The following is a 25,119-nucleotide window of genomic DNA, read 5'->3' on the forward strand; positions in this document are numbered from 1 at the left end:
AAAGCTCACAGGGCCAACTGACGAAACCTCATTCACCAAAGAAGAATCTAAGCAGACGCTATTCATCCGACGAGCAACCAGAAAGTGAGAGGGAACATGTACATCTTGAAGAAAATGGTGCAATATCATGGGCGGACGCGAGCATCGTCAGGGGAGTGTAAAAGGAAAGGGGTAAGGAGGGATCTTAACAGGCACAGCCGTCGTTGTTGGTGGTCTCCTTGGGGTGAATATTGACATCGATCACTGCAGGGGTTTAAATGGTCAGTATCAAATATGTTTACGCTGGCGATATGTCTTCGATCCGACTCACTTTGGCTCTCGCCTTGTTTAGCTTCCCCTTCCATACCCGGCAAGGCTTGGGCAATGCGTCGGAATAGTTGCTTCACATTGTGACCAACCTTGGCACTGGTCTCAATGAACATCAGGCCATTCTTCTTAGCTTCCTCCTCGCCTTGTGCCGTTGTAACCTCGCGCTTATCATTTAAATCGGTCTTGTTGCCCACCAGAACGATGATTACATCATTTCCACGCTCACCGCGCACATCATCAATCCATTTTCGGGTATTCTGGAAGGATTTGGCGTTGGAAATATCGTAGACGACTACTGCGACGCTCGAGTCTCGAATATAGGAGGGGATCAGGGAACGGAAACGTTCTTGGCCGGCAGTATCCCAAAGTTGGAGGCGGACTGTTCGGTCTTCAAGGTACATAGTCTATCAAAATTTTGAATTAGCATTACAACTGCCTTTAAAACATTGTTTCGGGGGAGAGGGAGAAGTTCGGAGGCACATACCTTGGACAAGAAGTCAATACCGATAGTGGCCTGATATGTGTTGTCGAACGAGTCGTACATGAATCGGGTTATAAGAGAAGTTTTTCCAACTGATAGAGATATTAGATTTCCAAGTCAAGATTTAATTTCTCTCTCGAAATACCCCGCCGTCATGGCGGTATGCTGTATACAATGCGAGAGATTCGAGGGTGACATACCGCTTTGTTCACCCAAGAATACCAACCTATATATCGTGTTAAATCCGAAGCCCCCTCAACACTCTGCTTGAATCGTAAACAATCTTACTTGAACTTCTTCAACGGGTTCGAATACGACCCTACCCCAGAGGCGGAGGCCATGGTCTATGGTGATATCGAGAGGGGGGAGAAAGATGGGGGGGAGGAACTCAGGGGGTGGAAAGGCGCGCGCAGATCCAAATGGAGGATATTCGCCGGCGAGATAGAGAAAAAGAAAAGCACCAACAGAACCGACGGGCAAACAGAAGTGAACAAGAAACAATGCGCGATGCAATCACAAGAACAATTCCGTGGATCTGGGGAAAGCAAGACGACAAAGTGCCCCGTCCACCGCCTCGACGGATCAGTTAATCCGCTCCGGCCACCTCATTCCTCCAAACTGTCCATCAGAAGAAGCTCCCCCTCCTCCGCCGTGCTGTTTATTTGATTTCTTTTCTTCAACGGGCCTTTTCATTCATTCATATTCAGGTTGAGGTCACCATGGCTGTCAAGTATTTGCTTGGTGTCTCCACGACCGCCTTTGTGGTGATTGGACTTTGTACGTGCGAGCTGAATCGAATCCCCCCCTCGGAGATGGAGCTGGGTGCTGGGAATGTTTAAGGTTGCTAACTGACGGATTCTTATCATGCAGATATGCTCTTTCAGGGCGAAGGCGAAGCATTTAATGTACGATGATCTCGAACCCCCGAATCTATCCAAGAGCGAAGCTTCGACGCGCCCATAGTTATTAACACACGCCAACAGGTCGGCCGCTTTCTCGAGGAGGTATCTCCCTTCGCTTTCGCGAACATCGGTATTGCGTTATGTATTGGTTGCTCGGTGGTCGGAGCCGCATGGTGAGCTCCTGAATCTGTCAGAGTCTGTTGTCGACATCCGCCATACTAATGTTGATGGTACCTATGCAGGGGTATCTTCCTCACGGGCTCTTCGATCGTCGGTGGTGGAGTTCGCGCACCCCGGATTCGCACCAAGAACTTGATCTCAATTATTTTCTGTGAAGTCGTGGCTATTTACGGTGTCATTATGGCGATCGTGTACTCCGCAAAGCTCAACTCAGTCCCCGAGAGCGAGATCTACACTCAAAGCAACTACTATACGGGATATGCACTTTTCTGGGGCGGTATTACCGTCGGATTCTGCAACTTGATCTGCGGTATTTCTGTGGGTATTAACGGCAGTGGTGCTGCTCTCGCCGATGCTGCCGATCCTAGCCTGTGAGTTATACTTTACCCCAGACATTCCCTCCATCTATACATCTATCCATTCTTGGACCTTGGGGATCTTTTGGATCAAGCCCGTGCCCTACTTTTACCTTATACCGAAACAATGTTTGTTAGCTTCGGTAGACTTACCATATTTTCATGACCAGGTTTGTCAAGATCCTTGTCATTGAGATTTTTAGTTCCGTCCTGGGACTATTCGGCCTGATTACTGGCCTGTTAGTAGGCGGTAAAGCCTTGGACATTGGCGCTGCCTAGCGCCAGTCTCCGTTCTCCGTGTCTCTCCACCAAACACGAAGCGAAAGCATCCAACCAGAAAAGGAATGATGGCTATGCATTCCTGATTTGGGTTTCCTCTTCCTCTTTCTTTTCCTCTTTCTCTCCCGGCACACTCTTGGCTCGGCTCGGCCGGCCGCAGATACGATATCTCCCTCTCGGAACATTACTTGTCCTCTTTTCGTTGTCCTTTTTTTTACATGTTATTATTGTTTTGATACACAGCATTGGGGCGTCTGGAATCACTATCTCGTAGATGGCAAGCTCTTGAAGGGAAAAATGCTGGAATTGCATTAATCTGTACAGTATTTTGAGTCAAATGGAGAATGAACCATTGGAAGCATCTCTCTCTTCCTCTATAACTCCACCCCCGCAAATTAAACCGCATGGGAATCCACTTGATACAACCAGCAAATCCAATCAAAAATAATAATTTACTCCGTACAGTAGTCTCATCACTATTTACTTGCACGGACCGGCTACTCTTCCAAGGGTTACAATTTCTCGCTCACCCGAAGTTTCGCGATTTACTCTTTACGACCTGCTCGTCTCCGCCATAAAAACCCGAGTACATCCAATTCTCCCCCACTTCAGCCACTCTCCTCTTCTCAATTCCCCCCAGTCAACCCCCCCCAGATAATCTCCCCCCTCCTCCTCCATCATCCACTCACCATGGACAAACTCAAGGTAGCTATTCTGATCGTCTCCGACACGGCCTCGCAGGACCCCGCTTCTGATCGAACGGCCAATGCCCTCGCCCCCATTCTCGCGGCAGAGGATAAGTGGGAAACCCCCGCAGTCAGGATCGTTCCGGACAATGTGTTCGAGATCCAACGGGCCGTTTGCGAGTGGAGCGATGATAGCGTTAATTGGTATAATTTGATTCTGTTGAGCGGAGGAACCGGATTTGCTATCAAGGATAACACGCCCGAGGTGAGTCTTTTTTTTTTCTCTCGGTCTATACATTTATACTTTGCGCTTTTCGTATATTTGCATATGCCGGTTTCTTTCAATATCAAGGCTCATCCCGTGCTAATGACATCACAAGGCCGTTTCTCCCCTGATACATCGTCATGCTCCTGGCTTAGTGTAAGTCTATCATGGCGCTTTTCATGGCGTTCCCATGGCGTCTCGAAAGTTGACGCTAAAGCATGAAACTAATCTTTCCCCAGTCATGGCATGATCGCCGCTTCATTGAAAGTAACCCCATGTGAGATGACATCACCCTTTCCCTTCCTTGGCAATTGGTTGGCCTAAACCCAAGACATGTGGAAGAGAGGAACTATGTCGAGGCTAAACTGTTGTTTACTCGGTCTATAAAGAATGCCGCTAATCCCCGTGTGTTTCCAGTTGCGATGATGTCTAGACCGGTTGCCGGAGTCCGAGATAAATCATTGATCATTACTTTACCAGGATCTCCGAAAGGAGCCGTTGAGAACCTCGAGGCCGTTGTCAAGCTTCTACCACACGCTTGTTTACAGTCTGCTGGAGCCAATTCCCGCAATATGCATGCTGCCGGTATCAAAAGCCTCGAAGCGGACGCAGGTGTGAGTTCTGGTACTCACAGTAATAGCCATACTACTTTGCAAAAGCAACCAAGCCTTTGCAGTCATCATCATGGCCCTGGACACGTAGCTCCCAAGGCACACACCTCATCAAATCGTCAACAATCCAATGATCCTTCTGCTGGTCCTAATCGGAGATATCGCACTTCACCCTATCCGATGCTCTCTGTAGAAGAAGCCCTTCTGCAAATCAGCGAGCATACCCCCGAGCCCATTATCATCGAATCCCCCGTCAACACAGCCATTGTCGGCTCTGTTGTTGCTGAAGATGTCTATGCTGCCGAGTCAGTCCCAGCATACAAAGCCAGTATCGTCGACGGCTATGCCGTTATTGCCCCAGACTCTACAAACAATGCCCCGAGTACGAAAGGCGTCTTCCCTGTAGCATCAGTCAACCATGCCAACGTCGGCGGTTCCTTAAATCCCCTCCAGCAAGGCACCATCGCTAGAATTACCACCGGCGCTCCTCTCCCACCGAATGCGAACGCTGTAGTCATGGTCGAAGACACTGACCTGGTCTCCTCAACCCCGGATGGAACCGAAGAAGCCACAGTCGACATCTTGACCGGAGATATCAAACCTGGCGAGAATGTCCGCGAACCAGGTAGCGATGTTCGACTCGGCGAGAAGATTCTCGCTCGTGGCGACGTTATCTCCTCCGTCGGCGGCGAAGTAGGTTTACTCGCTTCAACCGGCATTCGCACCGTCAAAGTCTTCAAGAAACCTACAATCGGTGTCCTGAGCACAGGAGACGAACTCGTCGAACACGACGACCCGCGCACTCTAACCGGCGGACAAATCCGCGACTCCAACCGCCCTTCTCTCCTCGCCTGTCTTTCTTCATGGGGTTTCCCAACAGTAGACCTAGGCATTGCCCGCGACACACCAGCTAGTGAACTTGAGCACGCTCTCCGCGACTCACTACGCGGCGTCGGCCGCGCATCTTCAAGCGTTGACGTGATCGTCACAACAGGCGGCGTCTCAATGGGCGAACTAGACCTTCTCAAACCAACCATCGAACGCAGTCTCGGCGGCACAATTCATTTCGGCCGCGTCTCTATGAAACCCGGTAAACCAACGACATTCGCAACAATCCCTTTCAAAGAAACCGGAGATGGAACCACACAACAAGAGCGCAAATCAAAACTTATCTTCTCTCTCCCCGGTAACCCGGCCTCTGCCTTAGTGACGTTAAACCTATTCGTCCTGCCCTCCCTACACAAACTCACCGGCCTGGGCGAGAGCTCTCGAGCCATCAGTACCAAACCTTGGCTAGCTCCTCAACTTGGTTTACCTCGCGTTGCCGTCGTTTTGACACATCACTTCCCGCTCGATCCTAAACGTACCGAGTACCACCGTGCAGTGGTGACAGCTTCACGCTCAGATGGCCGACTCTATGCTACTAGTACTGGCGTTGAGGGCGTTGGACAACGCAGTTCTCGTGTCGGTAGTCTTGCCAATGCCAATGCACTTGTTGTCCTTCGACCTGGACGTGGAGTCGGTATTAAGGGTGAAATTGTGGAAGCTCTCATGATGGGAGGTGTTTATGGCTCGGATACTCGACTCATTTGCTAAACTGCCAAGTGTCACGACTAGAATGATAAAGCTGGGGGCTGGAACTCCCTAGATCTCTTCTGATTCTTTCTTGTTTTCTTATTCTTTGTGATTATATTATTTCTTCTTCTCTCTGCTCTCCTCTCAACTTGATGTTGCTTCACCCCTTTGCCGCTTTCTGGGTATTTATTTGGACATGACTTCACACTGTCACTGGCAGTACTATATACCAGTGACTTTCACTATAGCAATCAATGAGCGTATGAGAACATGGACGATTTAACTTGGAGCAATACATTTATTCCAACCCGAGATGCAATATGCGAGTATGTAAGCTATTTAGTACCTAAATCCAAAACTCCAAATAACCTCGACATTTACTCTGCATCTAGGTAGAGATAGAGAGTACACGAGGAGCAATCTATTCAACCCCGTGAATACTTCCATCCCTTCTTCTTCTCCGCTCGAAAAGCAAGTAACGTCCCCGCACGACCCTGTTTCCTCGCAATTTCAACAACAAAGAATCTCACGAAATCCGTTAATGTCCAATAGCTGCTATGAGCACTGAGCATATTGAGATACTGGATATTGAGCGGACCACCGCCACCGGAAAGATAATAGTCGATCTGGCCATTATCATTTAGCAAAAGCATTCTCTTCTCGGCAAGTTCTTCGCGGGTGAAGTCGTGGGTCTCCATTTCAACGGTTGATGGTAGCTTTGTGACGGCTGCCGGGCGAACTGGAGTTGAAGAAGCCATGAAGGTAGGTGTAGAGCCCCATTTGAAAACACTTCCGAAGGACGTCCAAAAAGACGATGTGGCACTGGGGATTGAGGCTGTTTTAAGTGAATTGGAAAGATCGGTGTCGACTGCAGCATTCACACGGTATGCAATTGCTGTGGATGTTAGTTTCTGTCGGAAAGGCCAAGGCGAGATAACTTACGATCAGTGGTATGCATGATGTTGTAAAGATTATCTACAGCGAGACAGCCATAGTTCCCGGGTTCTCCAGCGACTCCTCGTACGAGATCATCCCCTTCGCTTCCAGATTTATTTCTACCCTTTCGGGGAAGTAGACTTGCTAAAGTAGAGTCAGAAAATATACAAGACCAACTCTTGTATCAAAACATACCTTTATTCAGCAGCAGGAAAAATCCGACAGGACTGCCGCACAAAAATAATATTCGGGTATCAAACTCGAAGATATCGCTGTGCAATGGTGTGTTGTGGAAATCAAAGCGTGGGACATGTGTTGGCTGGTGGCTGAGAATATCGGAGGCCATGACACTTCCCAAAGAATGAGCGAGAAGGTGTACTCGGCCGTTTTCTTGGAACCCTGGATTATTTTTACACCAAAGTCGGTAAATTCGATTAGCTTCTCTGACAACAGCCCTGATCATCTTTGGTTTGTGATGCGACAAGTAGTACGGAATATCGAGCATCACATCACTGATCAATGAACGAACAGCAGGAAGTGTTTGAGGCGTTATATCGTCGAGCGAAAAGTTATTTGGAGTTGGATCATCGGAGCCTGTTGTTTCGAGAGAAGGGTCTTCCAAAGACAAGGTCGTTCGCCAATTTACAGGTAGAACCATAATACCTCCATTGTCCTGGTCAACGTGAGGCCAGACAGGCTCGCTATTCAATTCCACATTGACTTGACGACGAAACGCATTCATGGCGTGTGTAAAATGGAAACTTTCCATTCTCTCCGATAATTTCTGACCAATACCATGAATGACGAGCACAAGATCTGTAGGGCTTGGTCGTAGTGCTTCCATTTTGCAAGCATAGCAAACTTGTTCGCCTGGGGCTGGTTCCGGCTCTTGAGCTTGATTTCGCCGGATGTATTGCCTGACATCAACAGGATTGGGCTTTGCAGGATGGAATTTGTCCCATAATTGCCGACTGAAGCCGCGCACCACAGGTATACCAATTTGTCGCCCCTTGCGGATTGCACCGAGTGGTCGTCTTCCTCGGGAAACAGAAGGTAGCAAATTTGGTCGAAGAATTTGGGCGTTCCGTGCATCCACGTAGATAGCACTCGAGGATAGATACGGTTTAACAGCATTGGATGTTGATGTTCCACCGGCTGCTTGATTGAGATCGGGACTCTCTGGGATATCATCATCCGGATCTGTCTCTAGATCTTCACCTCGAGTCGTTCCGGATTCACCGACAGAGTCTGCTTTTCCGTTTGACCAAAGACGATGCACAATTTTGAGCTCTGCATCCGCGCCATTTTCTACACAGCTATTCAATTCATCTTGCCAAGTTTCCGTCCAGGGCTTCAGGTCCGCGTATCCTTCTTCTAGTTTGTTGGCCAGTGCAGTCTCCACAGGATACATAGTATTCTTGTAAAACCATGTAGCTCGTACTACGACTGAGACGTCATGAAGCGGGCTCCAGTATATTGGTTTCATCTGGTAGCGGGTGTCAGCTCAGCAAGATCAAATACCAAATTGATGGACATACCTTTAAGTTAGGAAGCTCTACCAAATGAAGTCGCGAAGCACCAACGGGGATTTTTGCTTTGACTTCGTCATTACGGTCTTTGGAATCTCTTTGATTTCGACCGTCTTCAGAACCATCTTGAGTCAACTGGTCCAGGCTGACAGTTGCTCTCAAACCAGATGGTTTAGGGGCCCCGGGGTTTGGCGCACTGCCTCGAGCTTCAGTTGATGATTCCTGAGCCCCATTCTTTGATGGTAAAGATTCGATTGAGCTTCCAAACTGACTGTGAGATTGGGGAATTGGCGCTCTGATGAAAGGTGACCCACTGATACTCACATCGCGGGATCGATTCGCACGGACACTCCCAGAGTCAACTTGACTATCATCCCCGTCGTCGTTGTCACCCAGGGTTGAATCACTTCTTCTCTTGGTTGACGGCGAACCTTGCAATGAAGACGAAAGTTCCCGCTTTCTATCATGTGGATCGCTCCTAGGAGGCTCATCGTTGAAGCTGGTTTCCACAAATGAGGTCACATGTCTTCGAGCAGAGCCCTCGTTTCGGGGCTCAGAGCTTATGGGCAAACCTGACCGACTTTTGAGATGTCGTCCAGGAGTCTCATCAGGAAATGATGGCGAGTTACTGACAGTACTTCTACCACTAACCAAGCCTGCATCGTCTTTTCTATGTGCAGTCCTGCGGTAGCGTTCCGCCTCCGACCTCGATGTATGGCCAGGGACAGCTATGCCGGCCTGCGTTGTTGACGTGTCCGGTCGAGATTTAGATCCCGTCGCCCTCTTATCCTGGCGAGCTTTACCTAATGACCGCCATGAGGTCTCCAAAGCGAGATTATCCTTCGCTGAAAATGGTTTCGGCGGAGCTCTTTCATTTTCGGAGCTTTGTCCAGTCGCTAGGGGCAAAGGGGCCAGCGGGTCGTCAATTGGCAGGGAAGAGATGTAGAAGAATTGAGATCGAACCTGAGGCGGGCTATCGTGAGAATACAGACTTGACAGCTCGGAATCCTCGTCTGCAAGTAAACAGGTCGAACCATAGGTATGGAAAGGGCCCGTCATTGTGAAGAGCGCGGTTCCACTTTTCTAGGGTTCTAGCTATCAGCGCGAGATCAAAACATCGATCGCCAAATGGTCATCGCCAAGCGCCACAACTGGTCCTAGGCCGATCGGAAGCAACCGACCAGGACAAAAGAGATGGTTGGTCGCATGAAGACTTGAAGTCTCGGAGAGAGGAAGCAGAAAGAAGAAAGAAGTTGAAGTTGCAAGAACTCAGCTGCGTCGAAGATGACGTCGCGGCACGTGTTCTGCCCACTTGGAAGTGCAGCATTAAGAATTGGACTATTTTATTACCCATAGATATATATTGATTTTTTTTTTATATATATTCATTTATATAGATGATTCATTTGCGATATCTTTAATTCCCATAAAATTTGATACTAGAACCATCTCATTCGGAGTATGTCAATACTACAATGTGTAAAAATGGGGGATTCAATACTTTAAAAGGTCGAACATTCTCCATCAAAATTTACTTGTAAACATCACCGACTACCGCCTTCAGTCAATCCCTCAGCTAACTTTTCGCAGTCTTCCTTGTCCCCCAATAGATTGACTATCATAATATTTGCTTTCCGGTACCGCTCCAGCTCGATCCCTTGTCTTCCTTTTTTTTTCAGACAGTGAAAATTTGCTGGCTACTGCTAATCCGAGGACGACGTTTGATATACTCGTCCATCATCGCTTCCTGAGCCTGATTGCTGACATTCCGAAATTGCTGAAGTGTAAGAATCGATGCATCGAGCATGTCCAGAATATTGCGTGTATCGTGAAGGTGCTTCCGAATAGCGCTGTCTGGCAAACAGAATGTACGAACATTCATCTCCTGGGCGATGACCTTCCAATTAGAGAGGTTGGACTCCAGCATGATCGGGTTGGTGGAGCTTTCTCCGGCAAATCTTAGACTGCGATGGTTTGCCCTGATGAGGTCTCGCTGTGTAGCTTGATCGAATCGAAATTCCGTGACTTGGGGACGATTCTTGGAGGTCCAGAAGTCGTAAACTCTTTCGATAGACTGTTGAGAGACTCGACCACTGTAATATTCGTTCAAAAGGAAGTCGTTTGCCGTGGTACATATCATAACTTCGAGTTCAGCATAAAGTTTCGACTGTTGTGCCGACGTGAGTGAGACTGGGGTGAAGGGGCTGGGTAAGCCTGTTGGTGATATAGGGCCACTCGTTGGACTGGAACTCTTGTGACTATCCCCGGTCTACCCATTATGATCATTATTTTCCGATCAATTCAAATTCAGCGAAATGATATCACTTACCAGGCCCTTGAGCTTTCTTCCAAGCTCTCGTATGACACTCGGTCTTCGTCTGGGAGTCCGTGGAGGTTTGTGATCATCCAGCCAACCGTTGTCTCCGAAAAGTTTCTTGTGAACGCGCTCGCCCGCGGTCGTTGGCTTTCTTTTGAGACCTAGGGTACTGTCCATACTGATCTCTTCTTCAATAGTGTCTAGAGAACGGGTTGGAGACCGCGTTGAGGACCTTTCTGGGGACTGGTTCCGAGACTGGGTTGGAGATTGACCTGGCGATTTAATCACCCTTGCACTAGCTGAAAGCAGAGACTCAACCTCATAAACCGAAGCGTTGGAGCTTTTCGGTCGTCTCAAATCCTCGGGGATCGTCAGATGTGGCCGAAGTTTATGTCCAGGTTTAGCGGGCCACTGCAGCCCCTCTGGAATCAACGCCCGAAGAGCCTCGTCGCGGGGAGGGCAAGATGCTCCAGTAATAGTCGGACTGTCGCACTGTATTATATTTCGTAAACTCTGCGAGTTGGCTAGCCCAAGTTGCTGGTTTGTTACTGTAAGACTTGGAGAGGGATCGTCGCACGGAGCAGTGACCAGCTCCTTAGCTTCAAAGTAAGGGTTGTCTCCGGCGATACTCCCATAGTCCCTGCTCGGAGAATCCAGTCAGCGGATCCCATTTTGAGAGTTATGGTTATGTACTTACTCCGGAGTCGTATCGTAAACACTTGTGGGAGAACTTGGTCCTGGCTGAACAGCAGGAGAATCAGCCCCATGCAGCATAAGCGGGATATAGTTTGCTGAAAGCTGCATCTCCAGCGGCTGTTGCCCTAGAGGTGATATTGCGATCTCTTGCATAGTTGATGTATTCTGAAGGGAATCGCCTTGAAAGATACTGCTCATGGAATTGTCACGATATCCCCGAGGCAAAGCCGCACCAGAGAATTGGCCGATCACAGTTGAGGATGAGAATCTGGGGAAAGGAGAATCTGGACTGTCGATATTCGTCCATTGATAGTTAGCATTGACTGGCTTTAAGCATTCACTCGAAGGTGTTGAGTAGGTTCAATAAGATTGTTGCGACCTGGAATGGGCATTCACTTACCCGAAACGGGCAGTATGTTGACAATCCTCACGTTGGGCTTGACTGGGTGGGATATACGCTTTAGCAGGGAGTAGTTCAAAGGATTCCACATCGCAATCCATAATCCAAATAGTTCAACTGATCTGGGAGGCTGGGTAGCTCAGGCTTGGGGATAAATCTCAATATCAACAAAAAACAAAGTTGCGAAGACACTATAGTACGTCCACACACGCGGGTGTCAAAAGTGTACTACTGAAGCATTCACTGGATTGATCATGATAAATTTGATTAAGAGCTTCGATTTGGAAGATAGCGAATATTCAATAAGTAGTCATTTAATTTGCATTTCTATTCGAAATTAGCTAGGTTGTTTGTTCTATAGTACATTGCATTGTAGACGATAGGCGCTTGGAAGTGAATGGAAAGGCGCGACTCCCCCATGCAAGGGATTGGCTAGCTTGACCTTAAATCAATTGGTCTCTATTTACCTGCCATAGTCAACTGATCACCTCATCTGAAGAGGAGAAAGAGGTTTCAAAAGTTCGAGAAATTCTTTTACGACTACTCTGCTAGTCTAGAATTTATACCTGAGGTGATTCAGACATCGCAATTAGCCTGAGGCTACCACTCGTACCATCGTCATCTAGTTAATCCGACGAGGCTAAGCCGCAGCCGGTCTTCTTGCCGATCCTCCACGGGCTGATCGGAATTTCCGGGTTCTCGCTATGATCTGTCTCATTGCCATCTCGAATCCCGAGATCTGCCAATATACATATGTACTGACTCTAAATTTGGGTATACAAGAGTCTGGAAAGAGGCGAAATCTTATGTCAGGCCCGAGGTTATGATGTTGTACTATGTAAAGTGATCACCCTAATTAGTACTTTCTTAAAACCCCCAGCGGATGATCACTCGGGACGAATCATGGGCGAGATGGGGCCATGAACTACTCCTGCATATGTATGCATATTGGTAGATTTACTCATGTTGAGGTGTTCATGTTACAGTAATTTTGTTATTATTGCCTAGGTAGTATGATTGAACTAACTACGGATTTAGGTGTAGACGGGCCTCTGGATGTATACTATGGGGTAAATGCTAGTATAGATCCATCTCGTTACGAAGCGGATGCTAGCAGGGAATATTGTCGTAATAACTATCAAACATACATAGTGCGGATATCTGGCTACAGTTAATAGCAAACCAATCAAGAAAAATTTGTTACGCAAGTCAATCAGAATCTGGGAGTCTTTGTCGGGTTTCACCAAGCAAACTGCCTGGTGAAACTGCCCTGGCGTGGAGACCGGTGGATAGAGCGGCACAATAGAGACTTCAACTTGCAAGGTACAGTCCACCCGTCAGCAATCTACATAGTAGCAAGTATAGTAAACGTACATACTAACTAGTTACTACCTATGACTATGTGTGCAGATAACTTGAAATCCCGGCCCATCAACCGAGTTCCACTTGCCGACTGAAGCAGCCGGGCAAGTCAAAAGTGGAGAAAGACCGACTCCACTTGAACTTCTTCCACCACTCGCTGTGATTCTTCGCCAATTCACCCACCATCCACTCTCGTTCCAGTTGAGCCCTGCAGTCCGGGATCATCGACGGCAACTCATGTCTTTGCGTTGAGTGCATGTCCCCACACGCTTATGCTGGCATAATTTGCTCTTTCTACTCTCTGATTGGTTTCCCCCGGCCTCTACCCCCCAGTAGCTCTCCACGATACAAACCGATCCCCAATGCCGTGGCTGTTCTCCGTCATCTCAAATTCCTTCTGGTCGGCCCGCTTACCCCGGCTTGCCTGAAGTATTTATCTACCCATCATGGCCCTCGATCATTTGTCTTCTTGGATTGTGATTGTACAGCATACATTGTTTTACAAAGACCTGGGTTGAACTGTCGTCGCATTCAGCATAACCCCCACCACTACGCTATCACCACTCTCTCTCTCTTTCTCTCTCTCTATATATACCCCCCGACCTTCACCTCCGACCTCTTGACTCGTCAGCAAACATGGTGCAAGAGACGTATGACATTGTCATCGTCGGCGCCGGCCCAGTGGGCTTGCTGCTGTCCCTTTGTATGTCCCGCTGGGGATACAAGGTCAAGCACATCGACAACCGTCCGGTGCCGACCGCCACTGGCCGTGCTGATGGAATTCAGCCGCGTTCTACAGAGATCCTGCGCAACCTTGGTCTGAAGCGCTCTATTATGGCTTATGAACCCGCTAAGGTCTACGATGTTGCCTTCTGGGACCCCAAGGGTGATGGCTCTGGTATCGGCCGCACTGGTAGCTGGCCCAGTTGCCCTCGTTTCATTGATACCCGGTATCCTTTTACCACCCTCGTTCACCAGGGTAAGATTGAGCGCGTCTTCATTGATGAGATTGAGAAGGCTGGCACTCGGGTCGAGCGTCCTTGGACCATCCACGGCTTCAAGAACGATGGCGCCAATGCCGATTACCCCGTTGAGGTGCAGCTGAAGTGCATTGACACCAACGTTGTTGAGACTGTCCGCTCCAAGTACCTCTTCAGCGGTGAGGGTGCTCGTAGCTTTGTTCGTGAACAGCTTGGTATCAAGATTCACCACAAGGACCCCATTGCCTATGTCTGGGGTGTCATGGACGGTGTTGTCCGCACTAACTTCCCTGATATCGAGGTAAGTGAAAAAGAATAAAAAAGCCGTAAAGCCTGAAATCCATCCAAACTAATATTTTTGCAGACTAAATGCACAATTCACTCCGATGCCGGCTCCATCATGGTTATCCCCCGTGAGGACAACATGGTCCGCTTGTACGTCCAAATCGCCTCTTCGACCGATCCCGATTGGAACCCCCGCAAGACCGCTACCGCCGAGGAGGTCCAGCAAACCGCAAAGAACATCCTGAAGCCATACTGGATTGAGTGGGACCGTGTTGAATGGTACTCCGTCTACCCCATTGGACAGGGTATCGCCGAGAAGTACACTCTGGACGAGCGTGTATTCATGGGTGGAGACGCCTGCCACACTCACAGCCCTAAGGCGGGTCAGGGTATGAACACTGCCTTCCACGATGCTCTCAACATGGCCTGGAAGATTCACGCTGTCGAGACTGGCTTTGCCAATCGCTCTATTCTGAGCACCTACGAGAGTGAGCGCAAGGATATCGCCGAGACCCTATTGAACTTCGACGCCAAGTATGCCGCTCTGTTTTCGAAGCGCCGTCCTAACGCCAGCGAGGTTTCGGCTAGCAAGGCTGTCTCTGGAAATGATGGCGAGGAAGATGAATTCGTCAAGACCTTCAAGTCCTCTTGCGAGTTCACTAGCGGATATGGAGTTGCCTACAAGCCCAACATCTTCAACTGGGATGCCAGCCACCCTGCCAAGTCGGCCTTGTTCAACATCCCTAACGTTCGCCTGACTCCTGGTCGTGCTTTTACTCCTACCATGGTCACCCGTCTGGCTGATTCCAATTTCGTTGAGCTTGAACAGGAGGTTCCTGCCAACGGATCCTTCCGCATCTTCATCTTCGCCGGTAACCAGAACAAGACTCAAAAGGCCATCGCTGACCTGGCCGCCAACTTGGAGAAGGAGCGTTCTTTCCTCTCCGTCTACCGTCGATCTGACATCGCCGATGTTTCTTTCTTCGAACGTCACCACCCTCACTCTAAGCTCTTCACCCTCTCTCTCATCTATGCCGGTGCCAAGAATGAGCTCGATGTAGACTCCATCCCTCAGATTCTGCGCGATTACCACCACCACCTGTACGCGGATGACATCCCCGATGTCCGTGTCCCTAGCGCCAAGTTCGCGGCTCACGAGAAACTTGGCCTCGATGCCGAGAAGGGTGGTGTCGTTGTGACCCGCCCTGATAGCCACGTTGCTTGCACCATCCAGTTGGTCGAGGGTAGCGGCACCGCCGACGCCCTTAACGAATACTTCGGCTCCTTTGCTACGAAGCCTTTAGGACAGGACTCCCAGCAGAGCCGTCTGTAAATAACATTCAGGTGATTCACCTTGTATGATCGTTTGTCATTTGGTTGTAAATAGCTGGTTTCTATCGCTTTCTTCGAGCGAATGCTTGAGCATAATAGGCGTTTTGATTGGTCATATATATGATTACGAATAGAAGAAAATATTTTCAAATAATTGTCTGTCCTTTGATTTCTCATTCTGAATTTTTTCGAATTTTAAATGGCACTAGGATATCACTGCCATCTGTAGACCGTGATTCCTCACTTTTGGCCGCCAAGACCGGATCTATTTTCTGTCTCCACCCCGCATCGCGACACCTTTTGAACTTCATCCTCAACCTCAAATTGAACACACAGCTCTGCCAGCTTCAATAAGCATCAAGCGAGATATTCAAGATGCTCTCTCTAGTCCTGACTGCCGAGTTGGAAGGGTAGGTCTCCTCACATCGAGCTGGATCCAGTCTAATGCCCCTCTTACAATTCCCCGCATTGAGCAACAATTTTCAATGCAGGATTAACGGAAGCATTGATTTCCTCTATGCCCTCAAGATATAGTCAAGTGCCACCAAACCTAACACTCTATTCACAGCGTCACTTCCTTGAAGCCAACTGATACCGAGGAGAACCCATATTTCTACACTTTCAAGGTGCAATGCACATCTTGCCGTGAGACTCACCCCAACTGGGTGAGCTTCAACCGTTTCGTAGGTCATTCTTGTGAAACGGGAGTCTGAAATGAATTTTTTCTAATAATCTGCAGGAGGAACATGAAATCCCCGGTAGCAGGGGTGAGGCAAACTTCGTCTGGAAATGTCGTCTCTGCACTGTACGTCACCTCATTCTGCAAGCAATTTGATTCCATTTGGAAGATGCACAGTTCCAATTGAGATCAGTTTTCTAAGGAAGATAAATGTCGAATCTTTATCTTCACATTTTACTGCCCAATTCCAATATGAAATGAGCTTACACTGCCATCCGCAGAAAACTCACTCCGCTTCCATCATCTCCGGACCCAATACCTACGAGGTCCAGGAAAAGAAGACCGGTCAGAAAATTATCGAAATGGACTGCCGTGGTTTGGAATTCGTCGAATTCAAGCCTGATGTAAGTGTACCCATCTCGCGCAGAAGGTATATCAATATTCTTACATTTGTTTAGGGCGAGTGGGAGGCTAAGGGCATTGAGTCTTCTACTCCCTTTTCTGGAATTGATCTCCTCGAGGGTGAGTGGTATGATTACGACGAGAAGTCCAATGAGGAGGTTAGTATCAAGGAACTTAAATGGACTGTTGGTCGGGCATAAATCTATACGCTTTTGGTGCCGATTGCACAGTCCGGATTAACCTGGGAAGGTGAATCACCACTTCTTTTTGGATGTGTCCTCATGGACGAGACCCATATATTCTTTTTATCCCTCTGATTATGATGGTGTTTTCGCTGTATTATTACCAGTGTCCTGTTGAGCGTGGCGTGTGGGAAACTTGGTGTGGTGTTGAACAATATGATTGAGGAGTTATAGCAGCCATTCATGAGAAGACATAAAAAATCAAAACACAACAATTTACTTCCTCGTAATTTCTTCCTCCATTCCCTTCCCCCTTTTTTATATCTCTTTTCAAAGAAGAACAGCGCAAGTTCAGCTACTTCGCCGACAGTCACCAAGGCGGTGAGGAATGATTTCCCCTTATTGGTCCACAACCTATCCCGACCAGCTCACATTTTCGCGGTGCTGTCGACTCCGCCAACCTCCAATTCTCGCGCGGACCACGACCAATCGCGCAAAGAAAGAAACCTCATTGCCGCAAATATCTACTCATTTTACTCATCCTCGCCTACTCCTCTCACAATTTTTGCAACCCTGCTAGCACAACCATCACAATGAGTGTACGTCTTCCAACGAAACCAAATCAAGCTCCGCGATGCGCTCGTCAAAGCGATCACATCTGCATCTGAAGAATTGCACAGGACTATTGCTGATATATCTCTTATACAGTTCCAACCCGTCAACCCTCGGCCATTCCTTCAGGCTAGGTACGCGATTCCCACCGCCCAACTCACTCAGCCCTCGTCCCATTGAATACCTGCAGAAACCCATATCACTTCTAGACACCCCGGTCATTGTCTTTCAATACTAATGTTCCTGTTTCTGCAGAGTCGGCACTGAGCTTGTTATTCGCCTGAAGTGGGGTCAGACTGAGTACAAGGGTACTCTTGAGAGCATTGATTCCTATATGAACGTTCTGCTGCGGGATACGGAGGAGTACATTGATGGCAAGCACACTGGTTCTTTGGGTTTGGTTCTTATCCGGTATGTCGATTAGGAGATTTCAGCACCAAGCGAGCTCGGATATTTGAGAAATAGGGTTGATGCTAACTTGTTCTCCCAGGTGTAACAATATTCTCTGGATGGGCTCGGCCGCGGACGTGGAAATGACGGATCTCGGATTAAAATAATTGGGAATTAAAATCATCAAGCGAGAATATCGATCGATGCATAGTGCTCAGTAGGCGAGGGGCTCGCCCGCTGGGGTTGTTTTCTTAATGACTCGGATGTTCAATTCAATTTCGTTCAAAGTTCAATTAACCTAATGTAGCCTAGCTTTGTGCGCAATGGCTATGTATGCACTCCTCTGGGAAGCAGGAAAATTGCCCAACGCCAGTTATAAAAAGGGATTGTGACGTATTGTCAAATAAGAGATCCCAAGTACAATAAATCAAACAGTAGAAAAGTAGATGGTGAAAATGATGCCTTCCCCGTGGTGCACGCCCTGACAACACGCACAAATCAGTTTATTCTGACATTTAGCATGCCCTTGCTCAACTAACTTCTTCGGCTTGCGATGCTCCATGGATTGAGGCACCTCTTGTAGTGCCTCTCCCGTGTCCTATGGTGCCCTAAGATTCACTTCCAACCTACTCGACTTTCTGCCACATCAAAACTTCGGAAATGATAGTAGAAACGAAAGGCGGTATGTCTATTAAAGTGGGCGGTAGATCAAAGCGGTCAGTGGGGGATCTTACACTCATGTTGCACCACCGTAAATTCCATTCTCTCTGGTGTCAACTGTTGCCATATTTCTACATAGATCACGTATTGGCTGGAGGACCTTCTTTAATTGGTAATTGTCTGGATAGCTATCCGACTATTTGCAAGATCATCATTTTCTTCGCACACTGACCTACATACTGACCCAGCTCCTTTGTACTTCTGAATCTTCATTCCCACGAACTTGATCAATGCTGCTTCAATTTCATTCAGCTAAACAATAAACTGTTCTGAGGCCGAGATACTGATCAGTATGCATACACAATTGGAGACCTTTGCATTCCCAATACTGCGGCTCCAACCTGGCCTTGGTATTCACTACCCTCGGTTGAAAAAAACACCTCTGTTGGAGGACTCTCTGAACCTGGCCCTGGTAGGAATTTAGGCCGTCAACACTATGTCATCGACTTGTTCAGCTTTCGCTCAATAAGTTTGCAGTGCACAAAATCGGCATCATCTTCAATGACACATTGATCCGCTGTTTCCAAGGCTTAAACACGTAGGCCTTTCGTGTCTCCTATTTGCCATTCGTTGGTTGTGTGTGTGTCTGTCACTCCATCTTTTATTTCATCTGGGGACTTCTGAGCGACATCTTCCGCTTGAAGGGCACTGCGTGGTATTGGCGTGACTGTCATGGTCCATTCCTTCCCTGACATTCTCACCCAGATGGCTTCTTTCTAAGGCTCGGTTGTTCATCTCGAGTCAGTGATTTAAGAGTCTATCCAAGTAATACGCAAGTGACTTTCCTTTTATATGAAGCGAGTCGAAAACATTGCGCATCATGGGAGAGGAGATAAAAGGGGACAGCCAGAATTGCGGGGACTATGTGTTCTTGCTTGGCAAATCCTTTGTCCAGGTGTTTGCTCTCCTACTGATTTACGAAGCTTTTTCATAGTTCTGCCATTCCGATTCAAGACTACTAGCTACCCCACTACTAGTCTTTACAGGTTATGAGCCCCCCCGCTGGCTCATGGCTTGGGTCTTAATCTCGAGTCACTTGCTAAGTCTACTCGAGTGATTTTCCTTCACTAGAGAGGAAGTCGAAAATAACGCCTGCCAAAGAGAAGAGATTGAAAAATGATAACCAGGAAGACGGGAATTATTTACTCTTTCTTGGCGGACATTTGTTGAGATATTTAATTTCTTTTTGATTTACGAGGTGTTTTCTATAGTTCTGCCATTGCGGTTTTATTGCATGCCTACTGGCCAAATCAATACAATATACTTGCTCCGAAACTCATTTGACTTGACTAGAAACATCATGCTGCGTAGTGCCGTGAAGTCTAAGTTCACTAATTACACCGGAGTCAAATTCGCCTCTGGTAAGTCCTTAACAAGCAACGGTTACAGATATTCCAGCAAGCCGATCCTGCGCTTTCTCCTGTCATAATCCACTTGAGTCCGAATACTACATATGAGAGTATAACTTTAGAACGCGTAACGCGCTACGCAAACAGGGGCGCTCTGTGGCAAGGGCATAACGCGGCATCCAAAAACAGAAGAAGTATACTGTATGCTTCCACACTGGATGCATCTGCAAGGTGCAACGTGCTCCGTAGTACATGAATCGGACCATCGCCCATGCCAATCACACCGCACGAACCAGTACCTAATCATTCACGGAAATGCTTGTAGCGGGAATCCGATATTGTCGATCATCTGAGTGTCTGATCGTCCCGCTGGGCATTAATTGGTATTGGGAAGGCCGTGCGTATACATAGAATGCATTTGAAGGCAAAGGAGAACTCCGTTGGTTTGCTTCACTCCACCGACCCAGTACTTTACCCTGCACATCAGTTCGTGATCGAATTGATTCCTTTCATTATGTGGGTATCTCGTTTGGTTCGGGCACATACAGTACTGTATACCCGTATAACTGTATCCACTGTGTCCATATGAAGCTCTTTTTCTTTTTATAGTTTGTGGGAGGGGGTGATCGGCGTGGAGCTTCTCGCGGAGAAACACCAGAATCAGCCAACGTCATGGCCCCAAGCTCAGGCTGAGTCGGTGGGGAAGTAAGCTCCAACTTGAAGCTCAAGGTGGGGGATTTCTGGAGAGTGCTTGACCTAATATGTATACTTTGTATCGTACAGTATAATTTAGCGCCGTTATCGGCGAAACAATTTGGGGGGGAGGGGGCGGGTATTGAGGAAATTCTGAAGAATCATCAATAGCTTTATTCTCTAATATCCCTGTGCATTGGAACATGATATCTCATATGCGAGATCCCACAATTTCACATATTCACCAGTACTAGCACCTAAGAGCTGTAGTTTATGTAGCTAAAGATAAGAATATTTGAATGTTTTCAATATTTAATATTTCGGATTTGATGTTAGTCTGGTGTCACCATAGCAGTAATCTGTATTCCCCGATAGTGGCTTCAACTCATGTGGCGTGTTTCAGGTTGAGTTTCGGACATGTCTGTAGAAGTCCTACGACATTTCATATAATACGTAGGATTGTCCTTCAAGTTCTCTTAATCCGTTACTCTAGCAGTCCCTAGCTCACCTTCACTCGATTGGATAGAGCCCTGATTGATTAAGTACATACTGCACTGTTCTGGTCTCCATCATCGGCTCAATTGGGGCCAAATTAGCATCGCGGATACCTGATGTGCGCAACCTCGGTCAAATGAATTGGGGGTGGAAGTATTTGGCTCGTGAATCAGCCCCCTCGAGTGCTCAGCCTTACTAAGTCTGTATTACCAAGGCAGTGAAATCGTTTGCCATGATAATTTCGGATATATCGGATGCCATAGCGTTTGGAGGGAAGCCGTTGCCTACTTGTTCATCTCACATCTCACATCTCACAATCATCTACTCCGCACAGGCAGAGTAAAAAGCTCTCCATCGGGAAGTCAGCTTGGTGGCGGTGCGAGTGTAATTGGGAGGCAAATCTGACTATTTAGGCTGACCGGGGTCTGTGTCTATCGCTGCAATGCGATGGGATGATTTCCGATATTGTAAGAGTTGGAATCCACCTGGGGAAGAAAACGCGATTTGAATGGGAAGATCTTACATATTTTCCTTTTTTTTTATTTGCTGTATTTCTTTTTTTAGCGAGGCAAAATACGAAAGTACCAAAAGGCACACCAGCCACTGACATTGCCCTTAAATCCGTACTGTACAGTATGTATGTTGTACGCTACTCCGTACTGGATGGCCAATCCAATGCATCGGGAGCCCCCCGACGTCATGTTGGAAAACCCCTCCGTACAACAGCCAAGAACTACCGATAGGGAACCACAAGAGTGGAACTAGCATTGCTGTTCTGAAGCAGAGGTTGAAGGGCTCCATCGCCCTCCACTAACAATGGATCAGAGGTCATCGCGCGCTAGGCCAAACACTAGTCGACCTTCAAGATATTTCTCAGTGTTTGACCCAGGCCGGGCGATTTCTCTTAGTGCACTGCAGGGAGAGAGAGAGTTACTCCGTCATAATCTCGATATTTGTTTTTCTCTTTTCCCCACACTCCCATTCTCCGTGCAGAAGTTGCGGTGTTCAGAGCACACAAAAACTTACCAGACGAAACTCTCCGCATGCTCAGTTGACCAGGGCCACGCAAGTGTCCCCTCCACTTAGGATCCACGCTGAGCGGACGAACCATGACTGCTCGCGGGTTCTGCATCCCCAACGGTCAGTGGCCAGAACTTTGACGCCACGGTGCCGTTCAAGTGGATTGTCAACGCTGATCCTGGCCCTTTTACGCTGGTCACCACCCACCACCGCGCTCATCAGCAGGCTTGCGCGTGCCAAATGAGGGAATCCTGCGTGCGCCAACACTGTGGGGGCTTTCTCCATCCTTCTGTAAGTGGTGTGCATGATACATGAGTCTGAGCTATCGGAGAAGAAAGGCAACTGAAAAGCATGTTGCACGGAGGAAAAGAGGGGGGTGGGGAAGGGAGAGAAGAAGATGTGTGAAGGTATTAAGGCGTCCGTCTGGTCGAGGATAGCATGCAGGGAAGATGAAGGGCAAATTACGCAGGATTGAGTGTACCGAGTACTCCGTATGTGTGTACCATCTTGAAGACTCGCTAGAAAATAATCCAAATACATACCTACACACATAGTACAGTAAAAAAAGAATATTAAATATAAACATAAAAATAAAATAAAATAATAACCAAAAAGGAGAAAAACCCTCGTCAATTCGCCTCGGTCCCCTGATCTGCAGTCTCCACTACCTCATAGAAACGAAAATTATGGCCTACCCGCATTTCCCCAAGGCCCGGAACTAATCTCCTAGAACTTTTCTACTTGGGTTCTATTTATTTTATGAGATCTCCTATCTTTTCTCCTCTCTCTGCAGAAATTAATTCTCTCGCTTTTTTTTCCCTCCCAAAGTGAAACGTGCTGCAAAGTGCCGCGCTTACTTGTGACATTCGTTGTCTCATCGTGTATGAATACATACATCTTATACTATTTTCAACATATCTCGCACTCACCACTTCTTTGAAGAAAAAGAAAAAAGATCCCGCATTTAACCAGTTGGAAGAACCCTTGGTGAAATTCTCCCGAAAGAAGGAATCATCTACACTCGTTCACACAATGCGCGATACACCCTCCAAGTTCATCGAAATCCTCGATCCAAAGGACTCACACCTGCGCATGTCTGACTCGGACGTTCGCCTCGAGGATGTCCTTGCCGATCACGAGGCTACCATCAGTCGTCCACGCTCTTCAACGCAATCATCTAAGCCTATAGACAAGGCTCACCTAGGACGCGCGAACTCAACCTCTCCAACACAACGGTGGAAGAGGTTCAGCAACATGCTCGCACAACCTCGACGAAACTCCTAACCTTTCCTCCTCCCACGCCGGAAACTATTCACCCAGAACATTCTTCTACATCTCTCTCTACTCCTCTCTCCCACTTCTCCTATTCTCTCCTCTCTTTCTCGCCCACCACGACGGAGGCGTATACGAATGACACGATGACAAATATTCATGACCTTGAGGAATTTTCCTTTTTTTTCTTTATCCCTATGAAAGGATACAGGAGCAAAATGGGAATAACGGAGACATTCCATGCATTTGTCATGCGCATGGAATCAAAGCTGGACATCATCCCTCCCCCTTGAATGGAGTCGGATGGAAATGTCTAGATGCAATCGGTCGGAGGAGAGCTGGTTCCATCCTCGACTGGTTTGATTAAACTGGCCGTGTTGGCAAGGACTTGATTGCGCCGGCGCACTCCCCGGTTTAGATTAACGATGTGATGAGACCTATCCGATTTTTATTTTCTTCTTCTTATACTATATATCTTTTTTTTTTTACTTTTTTTGTCATGGGTCTAAGGGATTACTGCAATGAATGAGTGGAATTTATATCCCAAGTGATGATGAAGACGAGAAGCATAACATTCTTGTTATTATGATTACGATGATTATTGTTATTATGACCATTATCTTGTCTGTCCTCTAGCATATCGGAGAGTACGGAGTACATTCTCCTCATTTCCTCAAAAATTACATATGTACACTGGACCAGCCACGGCGTTGGATTCAAATTTCACATGACGAACACGAGCCCTCGACAGATCCAATCTCCACTTCTCGCCCCCAGGTAGTATCTTCTCGCCGCAACTTGAATCGAAATATTCCAATATTCTTACGCGACGAAAATTGCTATTGTTCACACAGATTAAGATACTTCACATTGTTTGTTTGTGTCTCTCAAATGGTGGAGTGGATCTAAAACCAGACGTCTGGCCTGGGCCTTGAAGGGGAAAAAAAGCGTTGGATCTTGAATTCGATCAACCGTGGACCGGGAGCGCCTTTCTTCAGGTACGCGGTGGACCCTGGCAACTCCCCCTCGTCCAGTCGTGGCACTCAAAGCGACCGTCGCGAACTGGTCTTTTGGTTGGATGGAGACACTAGCGACCACTATACAGACGGGGACTGGGCCAGACCTGTCGGTTCGGAAGTGATTGAAATTGTTCCTGAACCCCGAAATTAAGGCGTTCTGGGGTCTGCCTCAACCGTCACTTTTATTCTATTCTTATTTGACGGGTTTGAGATGACAATGGAGTACATATGTACTCTGCTCCACAAAGGTGCTTCTCAAAACTTGTTCATCTCGGCCCTATCCACGGAGAACCACCATGTCCCCTCCCCCTCCCTTTTTAAGCAGATCTCAACAGATGTCTTAGCTTAAAGGTCCATAGATCTTGAGAGAGATTTTCAGACTAGTTAGTGGGTAGACTGTCTTTTTTCGTTTCCTTGTTCTGATGAGTGTTCTGGAAAATTTCCGCCACTAGCGATCTACGCAGCACTAGTTTAACCTGTGGTGCCTAGACCTCAAGACAGATCACGCTACGGTGTATCTCGATACTAATGGGAACTTGCCGATCATTTAATTTCATCCGTACAGTAAGTCGACATGCAGCCATGGATTCGAAAAATTCCGATGGTTAGGCAACCTCATCGTTAGTATACATCCTAGTGAAAGTAGGACATTGGGGTTTCACGAGGAGGGGGTTCTGTAGATAGTGGAGTGGTATAGAGAAACCCTAGTTACACACTTTAAACTCCACTTCTCGCCTTTTCTGTTCTTTGTATAACCGCCGATGGTTCAATTGAGGAAGTGCGATCTCCGAGTCTAAGGACGAGG

At 47.6% G+C, this 25,119-nt stretch overlaps 9 protein-coding genes across 9 annotated transcripts; 6 read left to right on the forward strand and 3 right to left on the reverse strand.

The window, feature by feature from the left end:
* Positions 1-171: 171 nt before the first annotated feature.
* Positions 172-1,131, reverse strand: N7469_001004 (Rab family GTPase YPT6; the record flags this gene model as incomplete). The annotated part of the gene is made up of 5 exons (XM_056639924.1): positions 172-243; positions 311-713; positions 794-882; positions 991-1,016; positions 1,079-1,131. The coding sequence occupies 5 exons, from the start codon at positions 1,129-1,131 to the stop codon at positions 185-187; spliced, it is 630 nt and encodes a 209-aa protein (XP_056505681.1). The 3' UTR covers positions 172-184.
* Positions 1,132-1,509: 378 nt separating this feature from the next.
* On the forward strand, positions 1,510-2,507 carry N7469_001005 (H(+)-transporting V0 sector ATPase subunit c''; the record flags this gene model as incomplete). Its single annotated transcript, XM_056639925.1, has 5 exons — positions 1,510-1,567; positions 1,661-1,695; positions 1,774-1,865; positions 1,935-2,243; positions 2,399-2,507. 5 exons carry the CDS (start codon positions 1,510-1,512, stop codon positions 2,505-2,507), a joined length of 603 nt encoding a protein of 200 aa, XP_056505682.1.
* Positions 2,508-3,197: 690 nt separating this feature from the next.
* On the forward strand, positions 3,198-5,665 carry N7469_001006 (bifunctional molybdopterin adenylyltransferase MobB/molybdopterin molybdotransferase MoeA family protein; the record flags this gene model as incomplete). The annotated part of the gene is made up of 4 exons (XM_056639926.1): positions 3,198-3,458; positions 3,574-3,614; positions 3,698-3,735; positions 3,876-5,665. 4 exons carry the CDS (start codon positions 3,198-3,200, stop codon positions 5,663-5,665), a joined length of 2,130 nt encoding a protein of 709 aa, XP_056505683.1.
* A 404-nt stretch (positions 5,666-6,069) lies between these two features.
* N7469_001007 (DDHD family phospholipase) lies at positions 6,070-9,168 on the reverse strand (the record flags this gene model as incomplete). Its single annotated transcript, XM_056639927.1, has 4 exons — positions 6,070-6,539; positions 6,587-6,724; positions 6,776-8,066; positions 8,119-9,168. The coding sequence occupies 4 exons, from the start codon at positions 9,166-9,168 to the stop codon at positions 6,070-6,072; spliced, it is 2,949 nt and encodes a 982-aa protein (XP_056505684.1).
* Positions 9,169-9,784: 616 nt separating this feature from the next.
* Positions 9,785-11,275, reverse strand: N7469_001008 (uncharacterized protein; the record flags this gene model as incomplete). The annotated part of the gene is made up of 3 exons (XM_056639928.1): positions 9,785-10,378; positions 10,439-11,066; positions 11,124-11,275. 3 exons carry the CDS (start codon positions 11,273-11,275, stop codon positions 9,785-9,787), a joined length of 1,374 nt encoding a protein of 457 aa, XP_056505685.1.
* Positions 11,276-13,520: 2,245 nt separating this feature from the next.
* N7469_001009 (putative FAD monooxygenase) lies at positions 13,521-15,482 on the forward strand (the record flags this gene model as incomplete). Its single annotated transcript, XM_056639929.1, has 2 exons — positions 13,521-14,165; positions 14,229-15,482. 2 exons carry the CDS (start codon positions 13,521-13,523, stop codon positions 15,480-15,482), a joined length of 1,899 nt encoding a protein of 632 aa, XP_056505686.1.
* Positions 15,483-15,856: 374 nt separating this feature from the next.
* On the forward strand, positions 15,857-16,762 carry N7469_001010 (CXXC motif containing zinc binding protein; the record flags this gene model as incomplete). Its single annotated transcript, XM_056639930.1, has 5 exons — positions 15,857-15,891; positions 16,050-16,164; positions 16,221-16,286; positions 16,442-16,564; positions 16,619-16,762. The coding sequence occupies 5 exons, from the start codon at positions 15,857-15,859 to the stop codon at positions 16,760-16,762; spliced, it is 483 nt and encodes a 160-aa protein (XP_056505687.1).
* A 563-nt stretch (positions 16,763-17,325) lies between these two features.
* Positions 17,326-17,913, forward strand: N7469_001011 (small nuclear ribonucleoprotein F; the record flags this gene model as incomplete). The annotated part of the gene is made up of 4 exons (XM_056639931.1): positions 17,326-17,343; positions 17,453-17,490; positions 17,612-17,767; positions 17,847-17,913. The coding sequence occupies exons 1-4, from the start codon at positions 17,338-17,340 to the stop codon at positions 17,911-17,913; spliced, it is 267 nt and encodes an 88-aa protein (XP_056505688.1). The 5' UTR covers positions 17,326-17,337.
* Positions 17,914-23,055: 5,142 nt separating this feature from the next.
* Positions 23,056-23,307, forward strand: N7469_001012 (uncharacterized protein; the record flags this gene model as incomplete). Its single annotated transcript, XM_056639932.1, has 1 exon — positions 23,056-23,307. The coding sequence occupies one exon, from the start codon at positions 23,056-23,058 to the stop codon at positions 23,305-23,307; it is 252 nt and encodes an 83-aa protein (XP_056505689.1).
* Between the last annotated feature and the right edge of the window lie 1,812 nt (positions 23,308-25,119).

The sequence above is a fragment of the Penicillium citrinum genome (genome assembly GCF_028827155.1).
Source record: "Penicillium citrinum strain IBT 23319 chromosome Unknown utg000001l:1.0-4955037.0:1.0-4956770.0, whole genome shotgun sequence".
Lineage (NCBI taxonomy): Eukaryota > Fungi > Ascomycota > Eurotiomycetes > Eurotiales > Aspergillaceae > Penicillium > Penicillium citrinum.